A 26874-nucleotide genomic window follows, 5' to 3' on the forward strand; every position below is an offset into this window, starting at 1 on the left:
ATATAAAATTTGAAAGAAAGGTGATAATTCTATTATATAATATTTCAAAAAAATGGGATGTGATGGCTCAGCAGTTAAAGAAGCTGAACTTGTCAATTGAAAAGCTGAGAAGCCAGGTTTAAGACCTGAGCACTGAATGACTGAGTGAGCCCTCATTACTTGCCCTAGCTCCTGCCAGTCTAGCAGTTAAAAAACATGCAAATGCAAGTAGATAAATAGCTACCACTTCAGTGGGAAAGTAACAGCATTGTACACGCTTCAGGATATAGTTGATTGGCCACATGATCACAGAAATGTCTTGGGACAATATTGGTTCCCTCAGTTAAGAAACCAAGATGAACCAGGAAAATCTTTACCTTTATCTTTTCAATAAATTATAATAACACCTCAAATCTAATGACATTTATTAAAATCCTAGTGGAATAAAAAAAACAAATGGGTGAATAAAAGAACTACTTTGGGACTTATTGCACAGATCCTAAGAAACTGGAAACTAAGAAAGTAAAATTGGACAGTAAAACCATTTTTGATATTACTAGTTTTGAGAAACAATTGTTCATATACTGTAAGTTGAATTTAGATTTCCCAGAGAGAAATGGTTAATGAATTTAAAATGCATTTCCAGGCATTTGTTGGTTAATAGAACTCAAACTAATATCATTTAGGCATGAACATAGATCTTTATACATAATAACATGTGAATAGTGCCCCTCCTGGCTGGTTGCCAACAGCAGAGAGGTGACACGGAGCTGGATCCAGGCGGTTGTTACCGCCTCTCTTCGGGAAGGACTCTTCCCCTCCGCACTTAAAGCGGTGGTGGTGAGACCCCTCCTGAAGAAACCATCCTTGGATCCAGCCGTTCTCAACAATTATCGTCCAGTCTCCAACCTCCCCTTTGTGGGGAAGGTTGTTGAGAAGGTAGTGGCCTCCCAGCTTCAGCGGACCTTGGAGGAAACTAGTTACCTTGACCCATTTCAGTCCAGCTTCAGGCCTGGTTACAGCACAGAAACCGCTTTGGTCGCATTGACCGATGACCTCTGGAGAGCCAGGGATGGAGGCCATGCCTCCATCCTGGTTCTCCTTGACCTCTCGGCGGCTTTCGATACCATCGACCATGGTATCCTTCTGCGACGACTGCGGGAGGTGGGGGTGGGAGGCACTGTTTTGCAGTGGTTCTCCTCCTACCTCTTGGACAGGTCGCAGTCAGTGTTAGTTGGAGGGCAGAGATCGACCCCTAGGCCCCTAACATATGGGGTGCCACAGGGTTCGGTCTTATCCCCCCTACTATTCAACATCTACATGAAACCGCTGGGCGAGATCATTCGGAGGCACGGGATAAGATACCATCAATACGCGGACGATACCCAGTTGTATCTGTCTGCCCTGTGCCAACTCAATGAAGCAGTGGACGTGATGAGCCGGGGCCTTGAAGCCGTTAGGGACTGGATGAGGGCTAACAAACTGGTACTCAACCCGGATGAGACCGAGTGGCTGTTGTGTTTCCCTCCCAATAATTTGGCAAGTGTTCCATCACTCAGGCTGGGGGGTCAAACACTATACCCCTCAGACAGGGTTCGCAACTTGGGAGTCCTCCTGGACCCACAGCTGACCTTTGATCACCACCTGTCGGCTGTGACCAGGGGGGCATTTGCCCAGGTTCGCCTGGTGCACCAGTTGCGACCCTACCTGAACCGGGAGGCCCTCACAACAGTCACTCGTGCCCTTGTGACCTCAAGGCTGGAATACTGCAACGTGCTCTACATGGGGCTGCCCTTGAAGAGCATCCGGCGACTTCAGCTAGTCCAGAATGCGGCCGCGCGAGCGATTGTGGGTGAACCTTGGTTCACCCACATAACACCTATCCTCCGCGAACTGTGCTGGCTACCTGTTGATCTCCGGGTGTGCTTCAAGGTGCTACTTACCACCTATAAAGCCCTTCATGGTAGTGGATCTGGGTACTTGAGAGACCGCCTCCTGCCAATCACCTCCTTGCGACCAATTAGATCACACAGATTAGGCCTCCTCCGAATCCCATCTGCCAGTCAGTGTCGACTGGCGACTACGCGAAGGAGAGCCTTCTCGGTAGTAGCTCCGACCCTTTGGAACGATCTCCCCGTGGAGATCCGTACCCTCACCACCCTCCAGACCTTCCGCACAGCCCTTAAGATCTGGCTATCCCGTCAGGCCTGGGGTTAGATTGTAATCCGTCCCCACCCGAATGATGAATGTTGTGTTTTATTTTTAATTATGTATTGTTTTATGTCTTACTGTTTGTATTCCCCTCCCCATGAATTGTAAGCCGCCCTGAGTCCCCCCAGGGAAAAGGGCGGCCTATAAATAAACTTTCCTATTCCTATTCCTATTTTATCTTTGGATTTGAGGTTCACTCATATATAAAACATCAGCAGTGTTGTATCAGCACAAGCTCAAAAGATATATTAGTTGAATACATCTGAACGGAATAGAAAATATGTCACTCAGAGAAATCAAGATATCAAAACTGTGCAGCGTACCTGGTCTTGCCTCCATCCTTTTACCTGAACACAAGAGATAGTTAACAGGGAGCATTTGAATATGTATGGCATACTGTCATTGAAATAAAAACTCTGCCTATGAAAGAAGCCTATTCAAAATGCAAAAATAAAGAATGGGTACTATGGTATTTAGATAGATTTTAATTCAGTGCAAAAATGGCAACTAAGAAAGAATGAACAGGAAGCTGATAGAATTTACATATGCTGGGAACTTGGACTGAAGTAAGAGAAATCAGTTGAGTGAAAGATGATCATCAATAATGTTTAAAGCAACTGGAATGTGTTTTACTAGCAGCAGAGGCAGATCAGTGAGCAGATTACTTTAGAAAATGTTAAATACCATTCACTGAAAAGTATGCCAAATTCCATGTTCACTTAAACTACAATCTCATCAAAGTTTGCAAATTAAGACTGGCTTCATAGAGATAACTAATTCATTCATTCATGCATTCTTCCTGACTGTTAATTAATGGTGGGTAAAACATTTGTGTGACCTCTATCAATAGCTAAAGATTGCATGGTGGCTTGGAAACATTTTTAGAAATGTTTGTCCTATCATAGGTCTAACATAAACTGTCTTTGTATCTTTGAAAGTACATTATAATTTTTCTAAGAATACTTTTAATTTCATATTTTATTTCAGATTGTTGCTATGCAAATTGTGTATTCTTCTTGGAGCAGCTACTTGAAAGTCTGTATTTGAACACGTTTAGAATTAAACAGCAAAGCAGGCAGTGTCTGTTATTGGAATGAGACATTAGAGATAGTGTAGCAAGGATGAATATATTTCTTCTGGATATCTGATATCCATGCTAGTTTGGTCACCATAATTTGAAAGGATCCAACTGACATTAAGTCTATTGCTTATCCAATTATAAAGGATAAAATCTGCAAATGTGAATAAGGTCACTGTAAAAATGAGATCTGTATGTACTAAAAGAGCCAAGGTGGCGCAGTGGTTAAATGCAGCACTGCAGGCTACTGCTAGATCAGCAGTTCAGCGGTTCAAATCCCACCGGCTCAGGGTTGACTCAGCCTTCCATCCTTCCGAGGTGGGTAAAATGAGGACCCAGATTGTTGGGGGCAATATGCTGACTCTCTGTAAACCGCTTAGAGAGGGCTGAAAGCCCTATGAAGCGGTATATAAGTCTACTGCTATTGCTATATTGCTATCCTTACATTTCTTGGCTTACAAAAGTGACTGGGGACTGAACCTATGAATATCACTTATAACATCTTTTTTATGTCAAGATTAATTATATCATGACCAAAACCAGTGGACATGATACCTAAAATTTATCCATGAATTCCACTATATCAAATTAGACTTTAGAGGATAGGATAACATTTCAGATATAGCACTCTGAAAATAATGCTGATTATTTATTTCCAGTTACATATGGCTTTAGGCCTTATAATGGGTTACAGTGGTAATCTCGGCCAGAATTTGCCAGGGAGAATGTATCCCTATTACTATTGCAGAATCTTTTCACAGCTTTGATAGTATCTCTGCTTCTGTTATGCTACTGGAGTATGAGGCTGGGATGGAATGTAGAACCATTGTTTTATAGTGATATTGGTTATTTTTCAAAGCGTTATTTGAGAAATTGATGTCAAAATACTTCTGCCTGAAGCATGGTCATTAATCTGTGGGATCTCACAGAGTTTTACCTTGTCTCATAGCAAATGAAATAGACATTTCAGAATCTCTAGAGAAAGATTATCATAGGTTCATAGATAATACAAATAAACACAAAATAGTTTTCTAATAAAAATTTGGATAATAATTCTGGGGGGAAAAAAAATGATTGTGTCTTTCCTGGACTTAAAAAAAGCAAATAGAACAGGCATCAAAATAACACAAAATTGCATAGAAACCTATCCACATAAATGCACAGAAACAGAGAGTGGCTTTTACTTTGTTTAAGAAAAATACAAAAAATAGATCTATAATTGTCAGAAACAGTGTCAGAAATTCTTTTAAACAAAATATAAGTTTAGTGATAATGAGAGTCAGAGAGAACAGGAGAGAAAAATTATCTTTTCTGCTCATCTCACAATTCAATTATTCCCTCCTCATTACAACTTTTGTTGCTGCTGGAAAAAACAGTCCAGCCTATCAAAAACAGCACCATAAAAAACAGATTAGGAACACATTAGAACGGGGAAGAAAATGGTAAGTAAGCACTTGTCCATCCTGGATGAGTTCAAATCACCAGGACCAGATGAATTACACCCCCAGGTTCTGAAGGAACTGGCAGATGTGATCTTAGAACCAATGAACTATATATTTCAAAGATCTGGAGCACCAGGGAACTGCCAGAGAACTGGAAAAGAGCTGATATAGTTCCCATCTTCAAAAAAAGAAAAAAAATAGATCCAGGAAACTAAAGACCTATCAGCCTGACCTCAATACCGCGAAGATTCTGAAAAAGATAATCAAGCAATGCATTAGCAAACATCTAGAGGCAAACAAAGTAATAACCAAAAAGCCAACATAGGTTGTCAAAAACAGATCATGACAAACAAATCTTATTGCATTCTTTGACAAAATGACAACATTAGAGGAGCAAAGGAATGCTGTGGATATAATTTACTTGGACTTTAGTAAGGCCTAAGAACTTTAATAAGACCTTAGAAAGGTCTATTTTATAAAGTAAACCATAACCTGCTTTTTGTAAATTGAGGGCGGATGGAAGACGCAGGAGCCAGGATTCAAACAGTCAAGAAGTTTATTGTAGACATAGAACAGATGACAGCGATTCAAACAAACAGGAATCGCGCCAAGGTATTTATATGAACTTTGTAACAGATAGAACCAATCAGGAGCCGAGTACTGTCCAGCAACTGCTGACGCAGTACCTCGGCCAATCAGGGAGCGTTAGCTGGCTAGCAACAGGCTATGCTGCGTCCCAGCCAATCAGGGCGCAGCATAGGCTGTTGCTGGCCCTTTTAGAATATTTTAGAATATTCTACACTACTACTTGATAAAATAGAAAAAATGTGGGTTACAGCATCACCACCAAGCAGATTCATAACTGGCTTATCAACGGCACTCAGTATTTAGTCCTCAATGGAACTACATCTACATGGAGAGAAGTATGCATTGCAGTATCCCAAGGCTCTGTTTTAGGCCCAGTACTCTTCAACATCTTCATCAATAATTTGGGCAAGGGATTAGATGGGGAACTCATCAAATTTGCAGATGACGCCAAGCTGGCAGGAATAGCCAACACTCCAAAAGATAGGCTTAAGATACAGAAGGATCTTGATAGACTTGAATATTGGGTGCTATCTAACGAAATGAAATTCAATGGTGAAAAAAGTAATGTTCTACATTAGGCACAAAAAACAAAATTCACAGGTACCTCACTCAATAGTAGTAACTGTGAGAGGGATCTTGGAATCCTAGTGGACAACCATTTAAATATGAACCAGCAGTGTGCAGCAGCTGCCAAAAAAGCCAACACAGTTCTAGGCTGCATAAACAGAGATATAGAATCAAGATTGCATGAAGTGTTAATAATACTTTATAATGTCTTGATAAGGCCACGCTTGGAATACTGCATTCAATTTTGGTCACCATGATGTAGAAAAGATGTGGAGACTCTATAAAGGGTGCAGAGAAGAGCAATAAAGATGATTAGGGGAATGGAGACTAAAATATATAAAGAATGGTTGCTGGAAATAGGTATATTTAGTTTAATGAAAAGAAGGACTAGGGGTGACATGATAGCAGTGTTCTTATATCTCAGGGGTTGCCACAAAGTGAAAGCACCAGAAAGCAGGACAAAAAGTGGATGGAAAATAATCAAGGAGAGAAGCAATCTAGAACTAAGAAGAAATTTCCTGACAGTTAAAACAACTAATCAGTGGAACAATTTGCCTCCCGAAATTGTGAATGCTCCAACACTGGAAGACAACCATTTGTCTGAAATGGTATAGGGTTTCCTATATAAGCTGGGCGTTGGACCTGAAGACCTCCAAGGTCCCTTGCATCTATTCTGTTCTGTTCTGTTCTATTTATATCTCTTTGTCTCTGTCTGTCTGTCTGTCTGTCTGTCTGTCTATCTATCTATCTATCTATCTATCTATCTATCTATCTATCTATCTATCATCTATCTATCTATCTATTTTTTTTATTTGTGCTGATAAATAAATAAAGGGAGACTAGTATAGATCTATTTCAAGCTATTTAGCTCTCATCAGCTAGCCATACCCTTACTGGGATTCGAACCTGGGCTATATTACATATTAGGCAGACGTCTTAGCCATTAAGCCACAGGCTCTGATCTGTTATCAGCTGAGCCAGGGAGAAAGGTATATAGTTAAAGTCACAACTCCTGGTATGCCCCAATTATGGGAGGAAGCTAACTGCTTCCATTCTCTGTCAATCGGCTCGTCTATCTATCTATCTATCTATCTATCTATCTATCTATCTATCTATCTATCTATCTAGCTAGCTAGATACACACACACACACACACACAAAAACATTTAGTACATGTGAAGAGTGAATTATCCAAATGAACATGGATAAATATTTTCTTTCTTTCTTTTTTCTTTCTTTCCTTCCTTCTTTCTTTCTTTTCTTCTTTCCTTCTTTCTTTCTTTCTCTACTTACATATCACAAACATATACACACACCGATAACACCTATTGGATTCTTTCTCAGTTTGCAGTCTTCATTTCCTAGCTATCAGTCTCTGCATCTTCCTTGTTCTCCTGCCTTTAGGCCATTACAATAAAAACCAATTTTAAAATAAAGAAAAAAGAAAAGGGAAAGCTCCACTATTTTCCTAGTTCACAAGAACAATAAAGGTTCACTGTTTCAACACTGATCTATTGGATTAATGGAGTGGCAAGGCTAGGCAAGCAAAGCAAAACAGAGCAAAGCAAAACCAGACTCCAAAACCATAGCTGATATTGCCAATAAAGAAATGCCCATAGAAAGTAGCAGTCAATGACTGAAAAAGATGAGGAGCTTGTCTGTCACAAATGCACTAGCCAACTGGAGTAGAAGCACAGCCTACAACAACACGAAGCATGGCAGACAGAACAAATAGTATCATTTGTTCTGGCAGCAATGGCAATTGCTACTTGATGAGAGGCAAGCTGGGGAGAGCTTGAGAAAAAATGTCTTGCACTCATGACCTCCAGAAACAGAAAGTGGCCAGCAGGATTTATGGGTAAGCCCTCAATAAAATTTATATGCAAATAGCCCTCCGCACAGAGCTACAGGGGTGGAGTACATGTCATACTTTATGATAGCTATGAACACAATTTAAATCCCGACTGTAGAAATAAAGCAAAATGTAGAAATAAAAATGGATCGGGTTATGCAGAAAGGAAAAGACTTGGTTTCATTCAGCTACAACAAATAATGTAAACAGGCTGTGCCATAAATAAAAGAAATTGGGATTATCTATTCCATTCAAATGGATATGTTAAAGTGGGAGATATATATATATATATATATATATATATATATATATATATATATATATATATATATATATATATATATATATATATATGTTATATTTATGCTGATAAATAAATAAAGGGAGACTAGTATAGATCTATTTCAAGCTATTTAGCTCTCATCAGCTAGCCATACCCAAGTTTGGGAATCGAACCTGTGCTCTATTGCCTCCCAGGCAGGGAGTTAACCATTTGAGCTACAGAGAACGACTCCTTATCAGCCAGCCAGGGTGGGAGGTATATACTTAAAGTCACAACCCCTGGTATGCCCAAGTATGGGAGGAAGGTCACACTTCCACTCTCTGTCATTAGGCTCGTCACAAGAGACCACAAGAGACCAAAAAAAAAAAAAAAAAAAAAAGGCAACAGTAAAAAATATTGGGTTTCTGTCTGGATGGTCTCTTGTGACGAGCCTAATGACAGAGAGTGGAAGTGTGACCTTCCTCCCATACTTGGGCATACCAGGGGTTGTGACTTTAAGTATATATATATATATATATATATATATATATATATATATATATGTATGTATGTATGTATGTATGTATGTATGTATGTATGTATGTATGTATGTATGTTTTCTGAGGTTTTCTCGGGTGTTAGTATGTAGGTCTCTAGTTGTTCGGGTTTTCTCCCGCGTAGAATTGGAGATGTCTTGGCGACGTTTCGACGAAGTCTCATTCGTCATCTTCAGGCTGCTTCAGACACCAAACCTGAAGTAGTCTGAAGCAGCCTGAAGATGACGAATGAGACTTCGTCGAAACGTCGCCAAGACATCTCCAATTCTACGCGGGAGAAAACCCGAACAACTAGAGACCTATATATATATATATATATATATATATATATATATATATATATATATATATATATGTGTGTGTGTGTGTGTGTGTGTGTGTGTGTGTGTGTGTGTGTGTGTGTGTGTGTGTGTGTGTTTATTTGTGCTGATAAATAAATAAATAAAGGGAGACTAGTATAGATCTATTTCAAGCTATTTAGCTCTCATCAGCAAGCCATACCATTACTGGGATTTGAACCTGGGCTATATTATATACTAGGCAGACATCTTATCCATTAGGCCACAGGCTCTTATCCTTATCAGCGAAGCAGGGTGAAACGTATCTATTAGATTTTTACAACCCCTGGTAAGCCCCAATTATGGGAGGAAGCTAACTGCTTCCATCATCTGTCAATCGGCTCGTCACAAGAGTCCATCACGACAGAAACCCAATATTTTTACTGTTTCCTTTGTTATATTTGTGTTTTTTTTTATTTATCAGCACAAACACACACAGACACACACAAACACACACACACACACACATATACATTATATATTATATATTATATATTATATATTATATATTATATATTATATATTATATATTATATATTATATATTATATATTATATATTATATATTATATATTATATATTATATATTATATATTATATATTATATATTATATATTATATATTATATATTATATATTATATATTATATATTATATATTATATATTATATATTATATATTATATATTATATATTATATATTATATATTATATATTAATTATATATTATATATATAAATTTCCTCACTGGAAAGGTTGCACCACTCTGGACCTCCAGTAATTTACAAAGGATTAAGGAAAATAAACTTGGACCCGGCGAATCCTGCCTCCCTACATCGCGCACAGCCTCCTCCTGCAAGGACTGGACTGCCACAAGCCCCCTGGGGCAGCACGCTGTCCTGGCCACTGAGTGAGATGGAGTCACTCAGTGAGGACCTTTGCCGGGCAAGCAGGAGGACAGGGCACATGCTTCCTAGAGGCAGCCCTTGCTGCAGAGGCTTCTCAGGAGCAGAAGCGCTCCTCCGCTCCCCTCAGGGGTTGAGCCACGAGCCGCGGGTTGTTAAAACACCCTGGAAAGCCTGCGCTGGCAGCTATTACCAGTGGACAGACGCCCGGAGGTCGACTTATTCACCACGCCCTTCAACTCTCAGCTCCCGAGTTTCTTCTCCAGGTACCAGACACAGGAGGCAGAAGGGGTGGACGCTCTGCGAAGCCCCTTATAATATATATTATAAGCAATTGAAGGCCAAAGCCATTTTGACTAAAGAATGTAATATATCTTCATATCTCTAAATCAATCTAAAATACCTGCAAAAGTTTGTTTCATTTTTGTGGATGTTGCCCACCCTTTCATCTGATACAGTAAAACAAAACAAAACTAAATCATCTTTCTATAAGACACAAATGTTCTAGATAGCATTCTTCATCACCTGCTATCTGCGTTTCTTTTCTGATCATTTATCCTGATATGATTAGTATAATTATGTCACTGATGACATGCTATGCCAGAAAATACAGGTACGTGTGGCTTTTGTCATGTGATGTAAAGTCAGCTATCGCTGCTAAACAAATGTAGCGTAGTTCGTAATTTATGTGAAGCTCAAAAGCAAGCTTACCATCTCTAGAGTTATAAATAGTTGTATCAGAGCACAGACTTTTAAAGTGCTGAAATTGCCTTTGAAAGAGTCACAAATGAATAGGTAACCACTGTACAGTATAGCACATTCTCTGAATAAATTCATTTGAAGTTTCACATCTCTGTTCCCCAATCCAATTTAGAAGCCCAGTTCCCCTCAGTGGAGTTATCCAATTACTCTGCTGTTCCCTTGGGCTTTAATTTCTATTTAAGCAAAAAATAAAGAAATGACTTCATCACAGCTCTGTGCACAACAATTCAAAGCTGGAAACTATATTAGGTGTCAAAATTTAGGAGGGTGTTTAATTCATAACAGCGCTGGAACAAAAGCCCCAACTACATGCAAAATAAAAGCTAGTTACACTTTCAGGTAGCTTTACAAACTGTAACTAGGATATTCACAAAATTCAGTTTTACTGATCTGATCAACTATACCAGTCATATCAACATTACTCTTTGTTCAAGATTAAAAACTCTAAAGCCGATTGTATCTTAATTTTAGAGGTATGCACTGAAATAATTTATTCAGCTCTCTACTTTTTAATATTTTTTCTAGCAACCACTGCATGAATAAATGGTTAAAAATAAAATAATGTACACCAGACTGCCCTCCAATGGTTACTTACTAATGAATAAGCTCTGCTGAAACCATGAGGATTAAGGCCATTCTGTAAATTAAATTGTGTATTTTAGTGGGAGCAAATTTTGAAAAATTCTTCAGGGGATCTTTGATGATACGAATCTGACTAGCAATTGTTTTTTTTTTTTCCCCGGAAGGAATAATTTACCATATGGTCGACTAGCAGTCCAACAATTTTGGAAACAGAATAAGTCACAAGAAAGCATTAACCACAGTCTATATCCAAATCCTTGTTCTCTTTACAAAAGAGGAGGGAAAGGGATCAAGTATATCAATGGCAAGACAGAGATCAAATCTAGAATCAAATAAAAGTCTACTTGTCACTTGATCCTAAATTTCTGAGATAAAATAACATGAATTAAATCTGAAAAAACAAATGTTACAATTTTCCTATCTGAGAACAATAGCCATTGATATTAGCAAGCAGGTTCATTGTCCTGTTAAATTTCTTTAAAATGCATACTGTAGATTCAAAAAGAAAAAATACAAACTGCAGTTCTCAGTTCCATTCTTGTCATGGACATTCTGATTCTGAAGCTGAAGAGCACCACTTGATAGACTCACAGGTGGGAAGTCAATAAACTGTTAGACACCTGAGCATAATGCCTCAGACCCCATACAGTTAGTACCAATTCAGGGAATAAAGAGTCAGATCCTGAATTTGAGAGAGTACTTAAAATGCACGACTAACTAAAGAGACTCAGTAATAGAAATCAGTATGGTTCCTTGACAGGAAAGAGTGCCAAATCTTCTAATTAGGGAAGGCATCATACTCAAACTATTTAAAAATATATCTTATGTTCTGTCTTCTTGTTGGAAACAAGTCTCCATATATGTTTCTATTTCATTCCTAATTTTTCTCCAGGAGTTGATGGCTCCAATTAATTTCATGGTCAAAAGCAACAAGATACTCACAAAAATTCATCATTTGCTTTGGAGTAAATGATAGTCCTAACGTTTAGCAAGTGATGTTGTCAAGACTTTCATGTCAGTCATCAATTTATGTGCTACTTGAGATCAAAAAGCAGATCAAAATTATCCTGGGTTAAAAAAAATTGTTACATGATGCTATAAAAGTTTTCTAACATTATGCTTTAATCATTGCTGAAAAATACAGCACATTTAGAAATACTTCCATGATTAAGGCATATGATTGAGGTATAGAATAAGGATAAAAGTTTGGTGTTTTTTAATTGATAAATATATAAATATAAGAATAGTTTATGGCATTTAAAAAACTTGAAACTTATATTAATGGGGAAAAGTGTAACCTGGATTAATATACAAATCTGTCAGGACAATGTCATCCAACAACAATGTGAAAACATGGTGCTTTGGTGAGTCCTTACTCTTATTGGTGAGAGCAATGATAATATTAGGTGAAAAAAATATTTCAGTAACATATATAGGTGAAACTCAAAAAATTAGAATATCGTGCAAAAGTTCATTTATTTCAGTAATGCAAAAGGTGAAACTAATATATGAGATAGACTCATTACATGCAAAGCAAGATAGTTCAAGCTGTGATTTGTCATAATTGTGATGATTATGGCTTACAGCTCATGAAAACCCCAAATCCAAAATCTCAGAAAATTAGAATATTACATGCAATCAATAAAACAAGGATTGTACATAGAACAATATCGGACCTCTGAAAAGTATAAGCATGCATGTGTACTCAGTACTTTGTTTGGGCCCCTTTTGCAGCAATTACTGCCTCAATGCGGCGTGGCATGGAAGCTATCAGCCTGTGGCTGAGGTGTTATGGAAGACCAGGATGCTTCAATAGCGGCCTTCAGCTCTTCCGCATTGTTCGGTCTCATGTCTCTCATCTTTCTTTTGGCAATGCCCCATAATTTGTCTATGGGGGTCAGGTCAGGTGAGTTTGCTGGTCAATCAAGCACAGTAATCCCACGGTCATTGAACCAGGTTTTGATGCTTTTGGCAGTGTGGGCAGGTGCCAAGTCCTGCTGGAAAATGAAGTCAGCATCGCCATAAAGCTCATCAGCGGAAGGAAGCATGAAGTGCTCCAAAATCTCCTGGTAGACGGCTGCTTTGATCCTGGACTTAATTAATATGTTTGTGAGAGTATGTAATTCAGTTTTCAGGTGGTCTTTGTCGGCTAGGCGTTTGGTTGTGGAGATGAAGGTCTTGGCTACGGAGTTGATCTGTGCAGGGGGGTAATGTCAAGGCTTCTTTAACAGGCACTTGGGTGAAGAGGGATATGACATCGAAGCTCACGAGTAAGTCACTGGGTTGTAGGTTTTGTTTCTTTATTGCTTCTATGAAATGGAGTGAGTTTTGTACATGTGAGGTGATGGATTCTGTGTAAGGCTGAAGTTGTCTGGCAAGAAATTTGGCAAGATTCTGTAGAGCTGAGCCTATGGAGCTGACTGTTGGTCTGAGTGGTATTCCTTCTTTATGTATCTTGGGGAGGCCATACGGCTTGGGGCATCTGGATGATTTCTCAATGGGGATGATTCTTGGCTGGATCTCTTCACTGATGGGAGAGGCTTTTATTTTGGTTTTGGTGGTTTTTTTCCAGGTAGGTGAGGGGAGTCTGTTTTTAGAGGTTTGTAAGCAGGGTCTTGGAGTAGGTTGGATAGTTTGGCTTGGTAGTCAGATGTGTTCATTACCACAGTGGCGTTAACTTTGTCTGCTGGGAGAATGATTATGCTGTTGTCTTTCCTTAAGTTGGTGAGTCCTTTTTGTTCTTCTTTATGTAAGTTGCTTCTGGGTGGATTGCTGGAGCAGAGGACATTGTGACTTCAAGTCTGATTTTATCACCAACTGCTGCAACCCCCCCCTCTGACCCCCACACAAAGCAAACTGACACACGCCATGAACACATGGACAGACCGCAAACTCGGAGCCAAACCAAAGCCTGGGGTGTTACACCACAGCCATCTGCTCAGGACATTACATCACAGAACTCAGGAGGTTATAACACAAAGGTTCAGGATGTTACAATGCAGCCAAACCCCCAGGAGGTTGCAGCACAGGATGTCACTACAATAGAGCTCTGGGTGTCATCACACAACCCATTACCCAGGTTGTTACAGCACAAAAGAACAATAGGCTATAGCTGCCGTCTTTCTATAAATCTTGGTGGGGCTGTGTGGAGTGCTGGCTTTGTTTCAGTAAATAGAATGATTGGTTGTGTGGTTGTATCATGATTGGTAGATTGGTGCTGATTGGTGCTGTCTGTGTGACTGTTGTTGTTTCATGTTGTAACAGCCTGGGTGGTGGGTGGGGCTCGTTTGTTGACTAGGGCTGGTTTCCAGATGTCTGGTAGGTGGGAGGTATCATCACGTTTATTCATGTTGTGGGGGTGTTTCTCTATTTTGATAGCTTCCATAATTATTCTCTTGTTGAAGTGTTCAGGTTTGAAGATTAACCTGGTTCCTTCAAAATTAATTTCATGTCCTGTAGCTTTAAGGTGCTGGAAAAGGGAGGGTTTTTTTATTTTTTTCTTACTATGTTCTTGTGTTCTGCATGCATGTATTCTCCTGTTCATTTGTCCTATGTATGTTGCAGGGCACATTTTGCATGGTATTTCGTATTTTCATAAACTAGAGTTTGGGTTTGTGTTCAGATTTATCTAAGGCGTTAGTTTCAAGATGTTCCATGTATAAGTTTGCGATGACAGGTGAGAGGGGCAAACTTATACATGGAACATTTTGAAACTAATGCCTTAGATAAATCTGAACACAAACCCAAACTCTGGCCTAGATATGTTGATGACACTTTCATGATTTGGCCAAACAGGAAAGAAATAAAAATAAGAAAAAAAAAGAAAAAAAACTTCCTCCCTTTTTCAGCACCTTAAAGCTACAGGACATGAAATTAATTTTGAAGGAACCAGGTTAAGCTCCAAAACTGAACACTTCAACAAGAGAATAATTATGGAAGCTATCGAAATAGAGAAACACCCCCACAACATGAATAAATGTGATGATACTTCCCGTCTACCAGAAATCTGGAAACTAGCCCTAGTCAACAAACGATCTCCATCCACCACCCAGGCCATTACAACACGAAACAACAACGGACACACTGCCAACATCAATCAGCACCAATCTACCAATCATGATACAACCACACAACCAATCATTCCACTTATTGAAACAAACCCAGCACTTCACACAGCTCCACCAAGATTTATAGAAAGATGGCAGCTCCGACTATGCTTTAAGCCCAAAACCCAGCTTGAAGATGGTGAGTGAGACCTCGCCAAAACAAAATCTATCTATCTATCTATCTATCTATCTATCTATCTATCTATCTATCTATCTATCATCTATCTATCTATCTATCTATCTATCTACCTACCTACCTACCTACCTACCTACCTACCTACCTACCTACCTACCTATCTATCTATCTATCTATCTATCTATCTATCTATCTATCTACGTGTGTTTGTGTGCCAAAAGCAAAGAGTCTGCTTGTCTGTATGCTGAATGACTTTTAATTTCAATAGAAAATGGATTATATGTGTATATCTAGGCATATCAGGCAGTTCCATAGCTATTTCCAAATGCTCATACAAAAAGATCCAAACCTACCCTGTTTTCCAAAATAAGACCTCCCCAGATAATAAGCCCAATCGGGCTTTTCAGCGCATGCACTAAAATAAGCCCTTCCCTGAAAATAAGTCCTCCCCAAAAATATTGCAACACATCAGCAGCCATGAGGTGACCATGCTCGCTGCCTCCTCTGCTCCTCAAAAATAATAAGACGTCCCTGAAAATAAGGCCAAGTACTTATTTCGGGGTCAAAAGAAAATAAGACTCTGTCTTTTTTTGGGGGAAAGAAGGTATTAGGAAAACAAGAGTTGCATCATGTCAATGCAAAGCTCCAGATCCAATGTAACTAACAAAAGTGTGATATGACTAGAATGGTCTAATTTTAACAATATCTGCATATAAATTTGATTTTATAAAAATATTTATAAAAGATTGTAAGAATTTTAGACCCATTGTGAAAGAATGAGTTTTTTTCTTAGCTATGCAAGGTACTATGATAGAAAGATTTATTTTATTTATTATTTTATTTTGCTTTGTTTTGTTATATTTATTATTTTTTTATGCCCATCTCCCCTATCAAGTGACTCTATGTGGCTTTAATGACATATATGTTGTAACTTGATTCTAAATTTCTGAGATACAATAATATGAATGAAATCTGAAGAGGACATGTTACAATTTTCATATTTGAGTATAAAAGCCATTGCTATTAGAAAGCAAATTATGGGTTCATTATCCTGTTAAATTCTTTTATTTCCTAGGCATTTCCCATGTGAAAAATACTCGTTTGGCAACCGTAAAATTCATGAAAGCCAAATAACTGTTTAGGTAAGTATGCCTTAACGTGATTTCCCCACTCCCACCTATGGAAAATGGGGATCCATTTTCCTCACATAGAAAATGAAAAAAAAATACTGCTTAATGTGTACTTAAATTTTATTACTTGAATTTGAACCAGGCCCACATCTTGATTTAACATATGTGATTGCTCTAGTTAGAATGGCAAAAATGTAATTATAATGCTATTAAAAAGGTCAATAGATTGCCCTTAATCACTTACATTGATGTCTTCTAAATCTAAACTCTTCAGAGCGACATTGTTCCGCTTCCAGATGATTGGAGGTCTCAAGGTGCCCTGAATGGCACAACTTAGAACTGCACTTTGTCCAACTATCGCAGCCGTAATGCTTACTTTCTGATCTTCTGGCAGGCTCAGTTGTATTACCTCTGTAAAAGATATGTTGCATTTAATGCCAATTTGCACATAGAAGGTCTATATCTAAAGAAATATTAAGTTTGAAGCGCTATCTCTCACCTTATTTTTAGCTTACTCAAGTCTAAGACACCACACCTGGGTTATAAAAATAACTAATGGCAGCAAGACAATAATTTTAAAAATAGCATGCAATTGCCCTCTAGCAGCTGAATAGTTTTTTTTTTTTTTTGGGGGGGGGGGCAGTCCAGAATATCTATCTCTAGGATGCAAGCTTAAGGAGAAAAGGATAATGTAGGATACACATTACAGAGATGTAAGGTCTTAGAGAATTGTACTCCTATGACTTTTATACTGTACATTTTGTGATATTAATATTACACTCACTCATTTCCATGATAAAGACAAACCTATGGACAACAAATTGGCTGCAGTCCACAAGAATACATTGAATTCTAAAACTGTCAACATTATTCTATGTTTACTCCTGTAATTTAATGCTTTTTATTTTGTTAATGTTTGAAGGAGTACAAATGCCCAAATGAAAACTCCACACTACCAAAGCCTCTTAAACTAAAGTCAGCATCCTTATTAGCTTGCTTAGGTATTTGCAAATACTAGCTCACAAGTGATCTTATATCAAAACTTGTAACTTCCATTTTATCAGTATAATCAGAAATTTTAACCAGTATTACCGTATTTGTCGCAATATAAGACGCACCAGAGTATAAGACACACCAAGGTTTTGAAGAGGCAATTTTTTTAAAAAAAGTAGGTAGGTAGATAGAGGAATAGAGAGGGAGAGAAAGAGAGAGAAATACAGTAGGTAGGTAGGGAGAGAGAGAGAGTAGTTAGGTAGGTAGGCAGATAAAGGGATAGAGAGAGATAGAGAGATAAAGAAATACAGTAAGTAGGTAGGGAAAGAGAGAGAGGGTGTAGGTAGGTAGGTAGGTAGATAGGTAGAGGAATATATATATATATATATATATATATATATATATATATATATATATATATATATATATATATGAGAGAGAGAGAGAGAAATACAGTAGATAGGTAGGGAGAGAGAGAGAATAGGTATGTATGTAGGTAGATAGAGGGTGAGAGAGAGAAATACTGTAGGTAGGTAGGTAGGTAGCTAGATGGAGAGACAGAAATACAGTAGGTAGTTAGGTAGGGAGAGTAGGTAGTAAGGTAGATATTTCCAAGTGTATTTATCCATGTGATGGAGAAATAAATCGCTGACAATCTGCAGCACCTAAGACTTTGTTTCTGCTGCACAGCACTTGATCAATGTAATTCTCATCAATCAGTTAAAGAGCTTTCCAAAAGGAAAAAAAAGGTTTTTGAGGGGATGCCAGAGAAGAGGGATTTCACCTATTTTCCTAATCACCTGAGGGTAGACAAGAAATAACAGTGGGAACATTATAAAATGACATCTAACCTAGAATTAAGGAGAAATTTCCTTACAATGAGAACAATATATCAATTCCATCATTGGAGGGTATTAAGAAAAGATTGGATAGCTATTTGGGGGGGGGGGGAACGCTATACGGTCTCCCTTGAAGGTTGGAGTAAAAGACTTCTAAGTTCCTTCCTACTCTATTATACTGTTATACTGTTATTGAGTAAGTTGTCTAAAAAGAATCTTTTTTTTTTCAGGTCAGTTTGTCATCTACATTTTTATTGATTAATGACAATCACATTTATATTGGTTATGTCAGCCCTTATCAATTAGTGCAGCATGAAGTCATCTTCACTGACTATGGATCTACTAGTCTGATGTGGGGGAGAATTAGTTGAGCAAATATTCTGTATACAACCATACTGTATTATTAAGGTAGTTATGTGAATTACAGGATGTAAACTGTTTCAAATAAAGCTGCCTTTTGCAGTTGGTTGATGGGGATGTTCTCAATGCCAATGGCATTCAATTGCTGGTCAGGATGTTTGGGGATTGCATTCAAGGTATCTAGTATATTGGTGTCTGCTTTATTTTACCAAAGTCGTTCTACTTCTGTTTGCAAGTATTTTGTAATTTTATCCATTCCTCTTTTTTTGTTTGTATCTGCTGACTCTACTGCAATGTTCACTGTCCAGACACTTTTGTTTTCTTATCTAGAATTGTTAAGCTTCGGCTGTAATGTGGCATGCACTTGCCTGTTTGAATTCTAATGTGCCAGAGCCCATTAGCACATTGGCTTCTTAATTTTCTATTATGTTATCTGTTTTATGGTACCACCAGTTCTTGCTTGCAGGCAAATGGTATTTCTTGTAGATCTCCCAATGCACCATTGTTGTTGCTTTGTCATGTCATTGTTTGTAATCAGTCTGTGTGATCTTCTTGCAGCAGCTAACCAGATGATCCACTGTTTCTTCAGCTTTATGGCAGAGGTTGCAGCAGATGTCTTCTTAATTTTGGTTTTGTATGTATTTAGTTCAGTGGTGGGTTTCAAAAATTGTTCGACCCTACTCTGTGGGTGTGGCCTCCTTTGTGGGAGTGGCTTGCTGCCCATGTGACCAGATGGGAGTGGCTTGCCGCCCATGTGACCGGATATGAAGATGACGACGCCACTTGTCAGAACCACCTTAAATTACCTCACACACAGCACTGGCATGCATAAGAATAGGATGTAAACTTGTTTTTTAAAAGGCATCTTTGGTTTGCGTTAAAACAACTTCAACACACGCAATGTTCTGATTGCACCACAAATGCAGTAGTCATCCTTACCTTTCACAGAGGCACTGAGTTTTATAAACATGAGCATGATAGTGTAGAATAATCATATCCAAGGACCAGTGGTGGGTTTCAAAATTTTTTGCAACCTCTTCTGTAGGCGTGGCCTGCCTTCTGGGTCCACTGGTGGAACCTCTTCTAACCGGTTCAGTAGATTTGACGAACCGGTTCTACCGAATAGGTGCGAACTGGTAGGAACCCACCTCTGATTTAGTTCTTAAAGACTTGTCTTGTGCATCCAGATTTAGCCCTTCACTTTCTTCAATTTTTCTGCTTTTGCAGGATCCAATCTGGGTTGGTCATTGGGAGGTTTTGTCTTCTCTTCTTTTGAACTTGTGCTGGAGCTCATCTTCAGGAAACTTCTCTCAAGCTCTTAGCCAGGCTTTAGTTCCACTTGAATTCAGTTTATTATTCTAGCTGTATGTCTAATGATTGGAACAGTCCAGGTGTTAATTGTCTTGCAGCTATTTGTTCCACTGAGTTTGGACTTTAAGATGCATTTCACTCTCATGACGTATTTTCTTCCAACTTTTTAAAATTAGCTTCACTATGCCTGATGTTGTCAGTTTAAATGATGTTCAGATAATTGTAGTGATTGTTTCATCCACATTCTTGACATTATTTCCATAGGGCATATTGATTTCTTCACATTTTACTACTATTCCCTCATTGATGATAATGCTGGGATTTTTGTTTTGACCAAACTCCATTATGGAAGCTTGTGTGTGTGTGTGTGTGTGTGTGTGTGTGTGTGTGTGTGTGTATGTATGTATGTATGTATATATGTGTATATATATATATATATATATATATATATATATATATATGTATGTATGTATGTATGTATGTATGTATGTGTATATATATATATACATATACATACATACATACATACATACATACATACATACATACATACATATATATATATATATATATATATATATATATGTAGGTCTCTAGTTGTTCGGGTTTTCTCCCGCGTAGAATTGGAGATGTCTTGGCGACGTTTCGACGAAGTCTCATTCGTCATCTTCAGGCTGCTTCAGACTACTGAACACTACTCCTGGAAACACCAAACCTGAAGACCTACACACACACATATATATATCGACAATGTTGAGTGGCGATTCTATTGAGTGGCTCAACTATATATGGGAAATGCATGCTCACAAGCATATCATAATTATTACTATTACTGATATATAACAACAAAATGCACTAATGATTATTCAGTATTAAAAACTATATTTTTATTTTTACGACTCTGAAATTCCTTTGTATCGGGGTGGAGTTCATGTGACTGAATGGAGCTAAGTGTTTACTGCCCAGCTGTCCTTCCTGATGCCTATATGGAATTTGCAGTTGATATTTTCTCTTTGCATCTGCTAGAGAAACATCTATCACTGCCTAGGATTGAACTCTCAACCTTCCAAGTAGGAGGCAAGTGTCTTCATCTCTAGGCCACTGCACCACTATTAAAAACTATATGCAGCTTTAAAAATTATCTATTCCTTAGTATTTAAACTATACAAGAACACACAGACACAGACACACACATGCACACACACACACTTTTTTTTTAAAAAAAAAAATTCCATGTAGGAATGAATCCACTCCTTAAAATCAAGAAAGTGAGTTTCTATCTATTTACATTATATCAGGCTTGTTAAAGCCAACATACTTTATAAAGTTTAATAGATTATTACACATTTGCACATTATTACACATTTGCACTATCATAAGACCACTGTAATAAACATGAATTCCTCAAGGTTTCAGGAAAAAAAATAGCATGAAAGTTTTAAGGTTATTTCAGTTAACAATTTGCTGAAAAAAATAATAAATGGAACATGTATTTTGGAAAAGACAAAACGAAAACAAAAGTGATTATAACAAAATTTCTATATATTGAAATTTAATTATTAAACTATTAAAAGAAGAATATATTATACAGATATATAATGACTAAATTTAAAATTGTACATTTTTACCTATCTTATTCAACTCATTTATTCACCTTTATTCAATATCCCTTTGTGTCTCAACCAGCAAACATTATCCAGATTGGCGCTGACTAAATAGAATTAGGGCTACAATAAGCCTGAATGCATTTAGCTTGCCTATTTAGAATGTAATTTAAAAGCAATCACCTCCTCCAATGATATAGAAACAGTCCTTTGCATATAATCTACAGCAAGGTTCAAACTCTTAATGAAAGAACCTGAAATAATCATAATAATAAACCCATAGAGTATTGTGATAGGATAGCTGTTAGTTTTCATTCTGTGGTTTTAGTATCTTTTTCTATATTGTGAGAATGGTATGGTGTTATTATAGGTCATCTGTCTTCTCTTTTATTGCTCCCTTTTGCTTTTAGTCCCCATTTTGTTCAATTGAAATTTAACACTTTTAAACATATGTAGTGCAAAAAATGAGTGGAACCCAAACACAGATCAGGTTATTTAGAAAAGAAAAGTTAATAACCTATTTTAAAATGTAATTTAAATGCAATTTTAAAATGGCAGTCCAGAATAATGTTACATTTGGAATAAAAACAGGTTTGAAAATATTGCCTGTATGCCTATCCTAGATATTGTTGATCTTTCAAAATGTGAGCTGCACTATAATACAGCTAGCTTGGAATCTTTATTATCTTTATTTACAGACTCCACAAAAGGCAGGTGAAATGGATATGAGTGTCGCTTTCTCATTCTTAGAAAAGCACTTTGATATTATGCACACATTTATTACCAATGTTAACTATAGGCATTTAGGGCTATGATAGAACACCCTGCATACTAATTCAGAGATAACCTGAGAAAAGCAACATCTGCACTGGGCTCGGAATGTAGATAAGGTGCTGGGCAGAAGACCAGACCTATAAAACATTAGACACTGATTACCTGCTAGTGCCAGATGACCCAAACACTTTTAAGGTAGCAAAATAATAAATTATATTTTAATTCTCATGTCTCCCTGTCAGCACCTCTCCATTAAATAATTAGGAAAGAAAGACCACGAGACTCTATGTGTGGAAATCAAGTGTACTTTTACTAATTAAAAATGATTAAAGGCATAGCGAAGCGAAATCTGAATTTTTAGGCGCGAAAGCGATTGATATATAGAATAGCCCATTCCCCACCCCTTGGCATCACAGTTACAGTCCAATCATAATTCTCCCAAGTGTCAGGTGCGAGATAACTTCAAAAGGCATCACGAAGATGGAATGTCGGTGCCGTTAGTCCTGGCGGGAAACTCCCACGCATGCGTAGTCGATCAACCGGTGAACTCCAGAACCTTCCTCCAGCACAATGAGTAACCCCTCCCAAATACCATGCCCTCCCTCCCCGTTTCATGGCAGCTGAAGCAACAGCAAAGCAGAGGCTGACACTCTCCTTCCTCCCACAGAGATTTTTTCCCCTTTTAATCCATGAGTATCATGAGTATGAATACTATATATAATTCCATCTTGTAATTAATGGAGTATGACATAACATCTTTCTCCATTTTACTTATTCACTTATTGTCTGGGAACTGTCTTTCTAAAAATGGATTGTTCTGCAGAAGTCCTTAATAACAAAAAAATGGGTATCAACATAATATTAAGCAACCATGGGGATTCAAAAGTGTAACTACTGTTCATCTGTATACAAATGTCTGTACTGTAAAGAAGAAAATATACAAAATAAGATTTCTTAAAAATCTATGCATGAATAAACCGTATTCTATATTTTGGGCTTAAAATTGAGGCAAAAGCAAAACTAATATTTATATTTTTTTTCTTTAGGTAGTTTGAGAGGGGTAATAAAAATATACCTTTTTATTGAAGAACAGAACAAAACAATACCATAAGGCGAAATACAAGAAATGCATCTAACCAGTGCCTTGATATGCCCACATGACACGGTTACTTTATGAGTTGCATTGATTTCCAGTAAACTCTCAAGTGAGATTCAATGTGCTGATTATTACTTATAAAGCATAACACAGGACCCAAATGACATAGAACTACCTGTCTCCCATGGATGCTTCTTTGTTAGTAAAAGCCAACAGGTGCTGTTTCTCCTGATCAAACAGTGTCATCTTTTAGTACCCAGGAAGCAAGGTGTCATAGCAACTGCCTTCAGAAATGAGATTCCCCATTAGACCATTTGGTTTCCATTCTATTGGCATTCTAAAAGGACTAAAAGCATGGCTATTCTCTCAGGCATTGGGATAGGATGGATTTTAAATATATTTATCATATGTCTTTTATGTTCTGCTCTAATCTGGAATTTCTATTTATTTTCTTTATTATATTTCTACTAATTTTATTCTATGTGTTTGCTTTTACTGCCCAGAGTCAGCATTGATTTGGTAGCATTGAAGTAAAAACTAATAAATATTGTTTGAATGAATTACTATATACATATTTATAATTCTACATAACTTTCATTGTTTCAAGGAGGAAACTTTAATTAGCATTTAAATATTATATATTATAAATAATAGATATGCAAAACAGAACTATGACATTAACACTGATTACAGAAAAGGAAGATTGTTCACACTTTCTTTGTTTTTATTCTGTTAATGCCCCTCCACTGTATGTAGCTAACTTTTTATAACTGTTTATAATCGTTGTCCTTAAAAAAAAGTATTAGCAATATGTAAGGACCCCTTCAAATAAATATTTATTTGTCTTTAAATGCTTCCTCTTCCCCCCATTATGGAAAATATCATTTTACAAGGCAGAGAGCTTGAACTACTGAAGGTTACATTTCAAAATGTAATTCCCCAGTAGCGATAAGTGACTTACAAGAAACAGTAATACCAAACCATCCAAGATAAATCAGTATTTGTTAATAGATAAGCAATCCCATGAATCCAAAAACCTCCTTTTGCTTGCTCAAACAGAAAAAAAAAGACAGCCTAAAGCTTAACAGCAAATAATAAATACAAGTTCAGTGAAAAAAAAGATGCATAAATTTGTGCCCTGCTGTTTCTGGATATATGGGGTTGGGGGAGTTTATTCTTATTCTATTTGATGGGGATTACTTCCCAAAAGTATATTTTTTTCAACAGAGAATTAAAAGATGTAGAAGCTGCCATGTTGATACCTCATACATACATGCATGCATGCATGCGTACGTACGTACGTACATACATACATACATACATACATACATACATACATACATACATACATACATACATACATGGATAAATACCATCTATCTATTTGACAGCCATAGGATCCCCAGAAAATATGCACTGAAATTAACAGCTTTGGATTTATAGCACCATTTTAGCTTTAGATTCAAAGTACTTCACATTCCTATTTTTGAAAAATGACACTTCCTTCACAATGAAATACAGCTTCAGAAAAGGCCAGGCATTGGCATGAACTGTATCCCACAGTTCAAACTATGCATTCTCTTCCATTAGATATAAAGTGTCTTTGTGCACATAGCTATTTTATCTGACCTCCATTAATTATAAAGTTGACCCTTACAAAGTGACATAATACATAAAAACTACAGTCACTACATTTAGTATATATTTTTTTCATGTATAAGTGCATTATCTTCACATTTAGAGGAGCTTGAGTACTGACATATATAACTTCAAGAGCAACTGTTGTTTTCTATACACAAGGCCAAATAGCTATTTATTTTTGGTTAAAACACTGTTCTGTTCAGAAAAAAACAGAAAAGAACTGTCTGGAATCAACAGTGACATTGATTCCAGTCAGATACTGCGGTTCCTCTTTTCAAGAAGTCTGATAAAAAAAGGGGGGACTAATTCAGAGGAGGTGAAGAGATAAGATAATGTAACATGTTTTCAAATTCAACCTGAAGTAGATGTTTCCCTTTTTTCCCCTTGAGAGCAAGATATGCATTTTTATCAGTATTATTTATCAGAGAAGGCGTAAACAGGCAGCCTGCACCATTCCTGCATGTCTGGTGCAAAAAATGGAAGTGAAAAGTTGGATAATTCTCCTTGATAGAAATGGAAAATGTGCTTCAGTATGGTCCTCTCAAAATTCAATGTTTCAATAATCTGACATTAAGGCCAGTTGGTTGTCCAGTTTTAGCCCCAAAGTCTATACATATTCACACCCATTCACTCATACACACACCAAATATAGTGTGTGTGTGTATGAAAGAAAAAAAAATGTTTGGAAATGTTTGTTTGGAAATGTTTATTTCACTTATATGCCGCCCTATTCCCAAGGGACTCAGGGTGGCTAACAAACCAAAATGGGGGGGGGGGATACAAACAACAAACGAGACAAAAACAAGTTAAAAGATAAACAACAGTTGCAACAAATTTGAGTGGGGTTGGGAATTCATCAGCCCCAGACCTGCCGAAATAGCCAGGTCTTGATGGCTATTCATACAATTAAGTAATATAATGCTGAATTTTTTTAACCATATTATGAATGGGAGTATATAAATTGATGCCAGCTTGTGCAGTCTATCAAACTGTTAGGAAATAATCTGGATTTATACCAAATGTCCCCTCTCACACACTCCCCCAGCCCCAGGCCTCTCCCCACCCTTTCTATTTCTTCATAGGGGCTAATGCTGACATGATTGAATCCAGATTGATATGGAACGATTACCCCCTGTCTTCCAAATGCTTATACATTGTCTGGCAAAATATTATCAATTCTTTATGCAGCAATTTTCATTTGTTTCCTAAAGAGCTGCTAAGAAAGCTACAGTAATTAGGAACTATCACAATATCTTCATTAGTCATTTCCCTTTTTCAATGAAAGCTTCCCCTCCCCACAAAGCTTTACCACCAAAGCTCTAACTTTACCTACGTATATTCAAATTATTAAATTTGACCTGAACCCAATTTGAAAAATATTCTGAAGTTATAATAACAAATATATTATTTAACTGTATTCGTTGTAATGCCATTGTAAGCTGGAAAAACTTGCTCTCTCCTTATCTGAGTTGATATACATAATTTTAATTTTATATCCAATAGAGTTATTCACTATTCTGCTATTTTTGGTCTTTTTAAAGAGATCTAGTTGGAGAGATTGAAATAAGAATGAGAAAAAAATGATAAAGCCGACATTTTTATTGCAACTTTTTTTAAAATTCTGAGATAGTTTTAATTATTTCTATAAATTAAAAGTTTCTATAATATTCCTAATAAATTATTTATACTTTAAAGATATAGCTTTACCAGATTTTCAGTATCATAAATGAATCATTTTCTACTATATATTTTGTTTGTATATTT

At 37.2% G+C, this 26874-nt stretch overlaps 1 protein-coding gene across 1 annotated transcript in view; it reads right to left on the reverse strand.

The window, feature by feature from the left end:
* The window catches only part of FSTL5 (follistatin like 5), a 180918-nt gene that overhangs the window by 95652 nt on the left and 58392 nt on the right, over window positions 1-26874 (reverse strand). The window contains exon 4 of the mRNA XM_032223653.1: window positions 16737-16903. Within this exon, the coding sequence (XP_032079544.1) occupies window positions 16737-16903 (167 nt within the window). The remainder of the gene's footprint in view (window positions 1-16736; window positions 16904-26874) is intronic.

Source organism: Thamnophis elegans, chromosome 9, assembly GCF_009769535.1.
Source record: "Thamnophis elegans isolate rThaEle1 chromosome 9, rThaEle1.pri, whole genome shotgun sequence".
Lineage (NCBI taxonomy): Eukaryota > Metazoa > Chordata > Lepidosauria > Squamata > Colubridae > Thamnophis > Thamnophis elegans.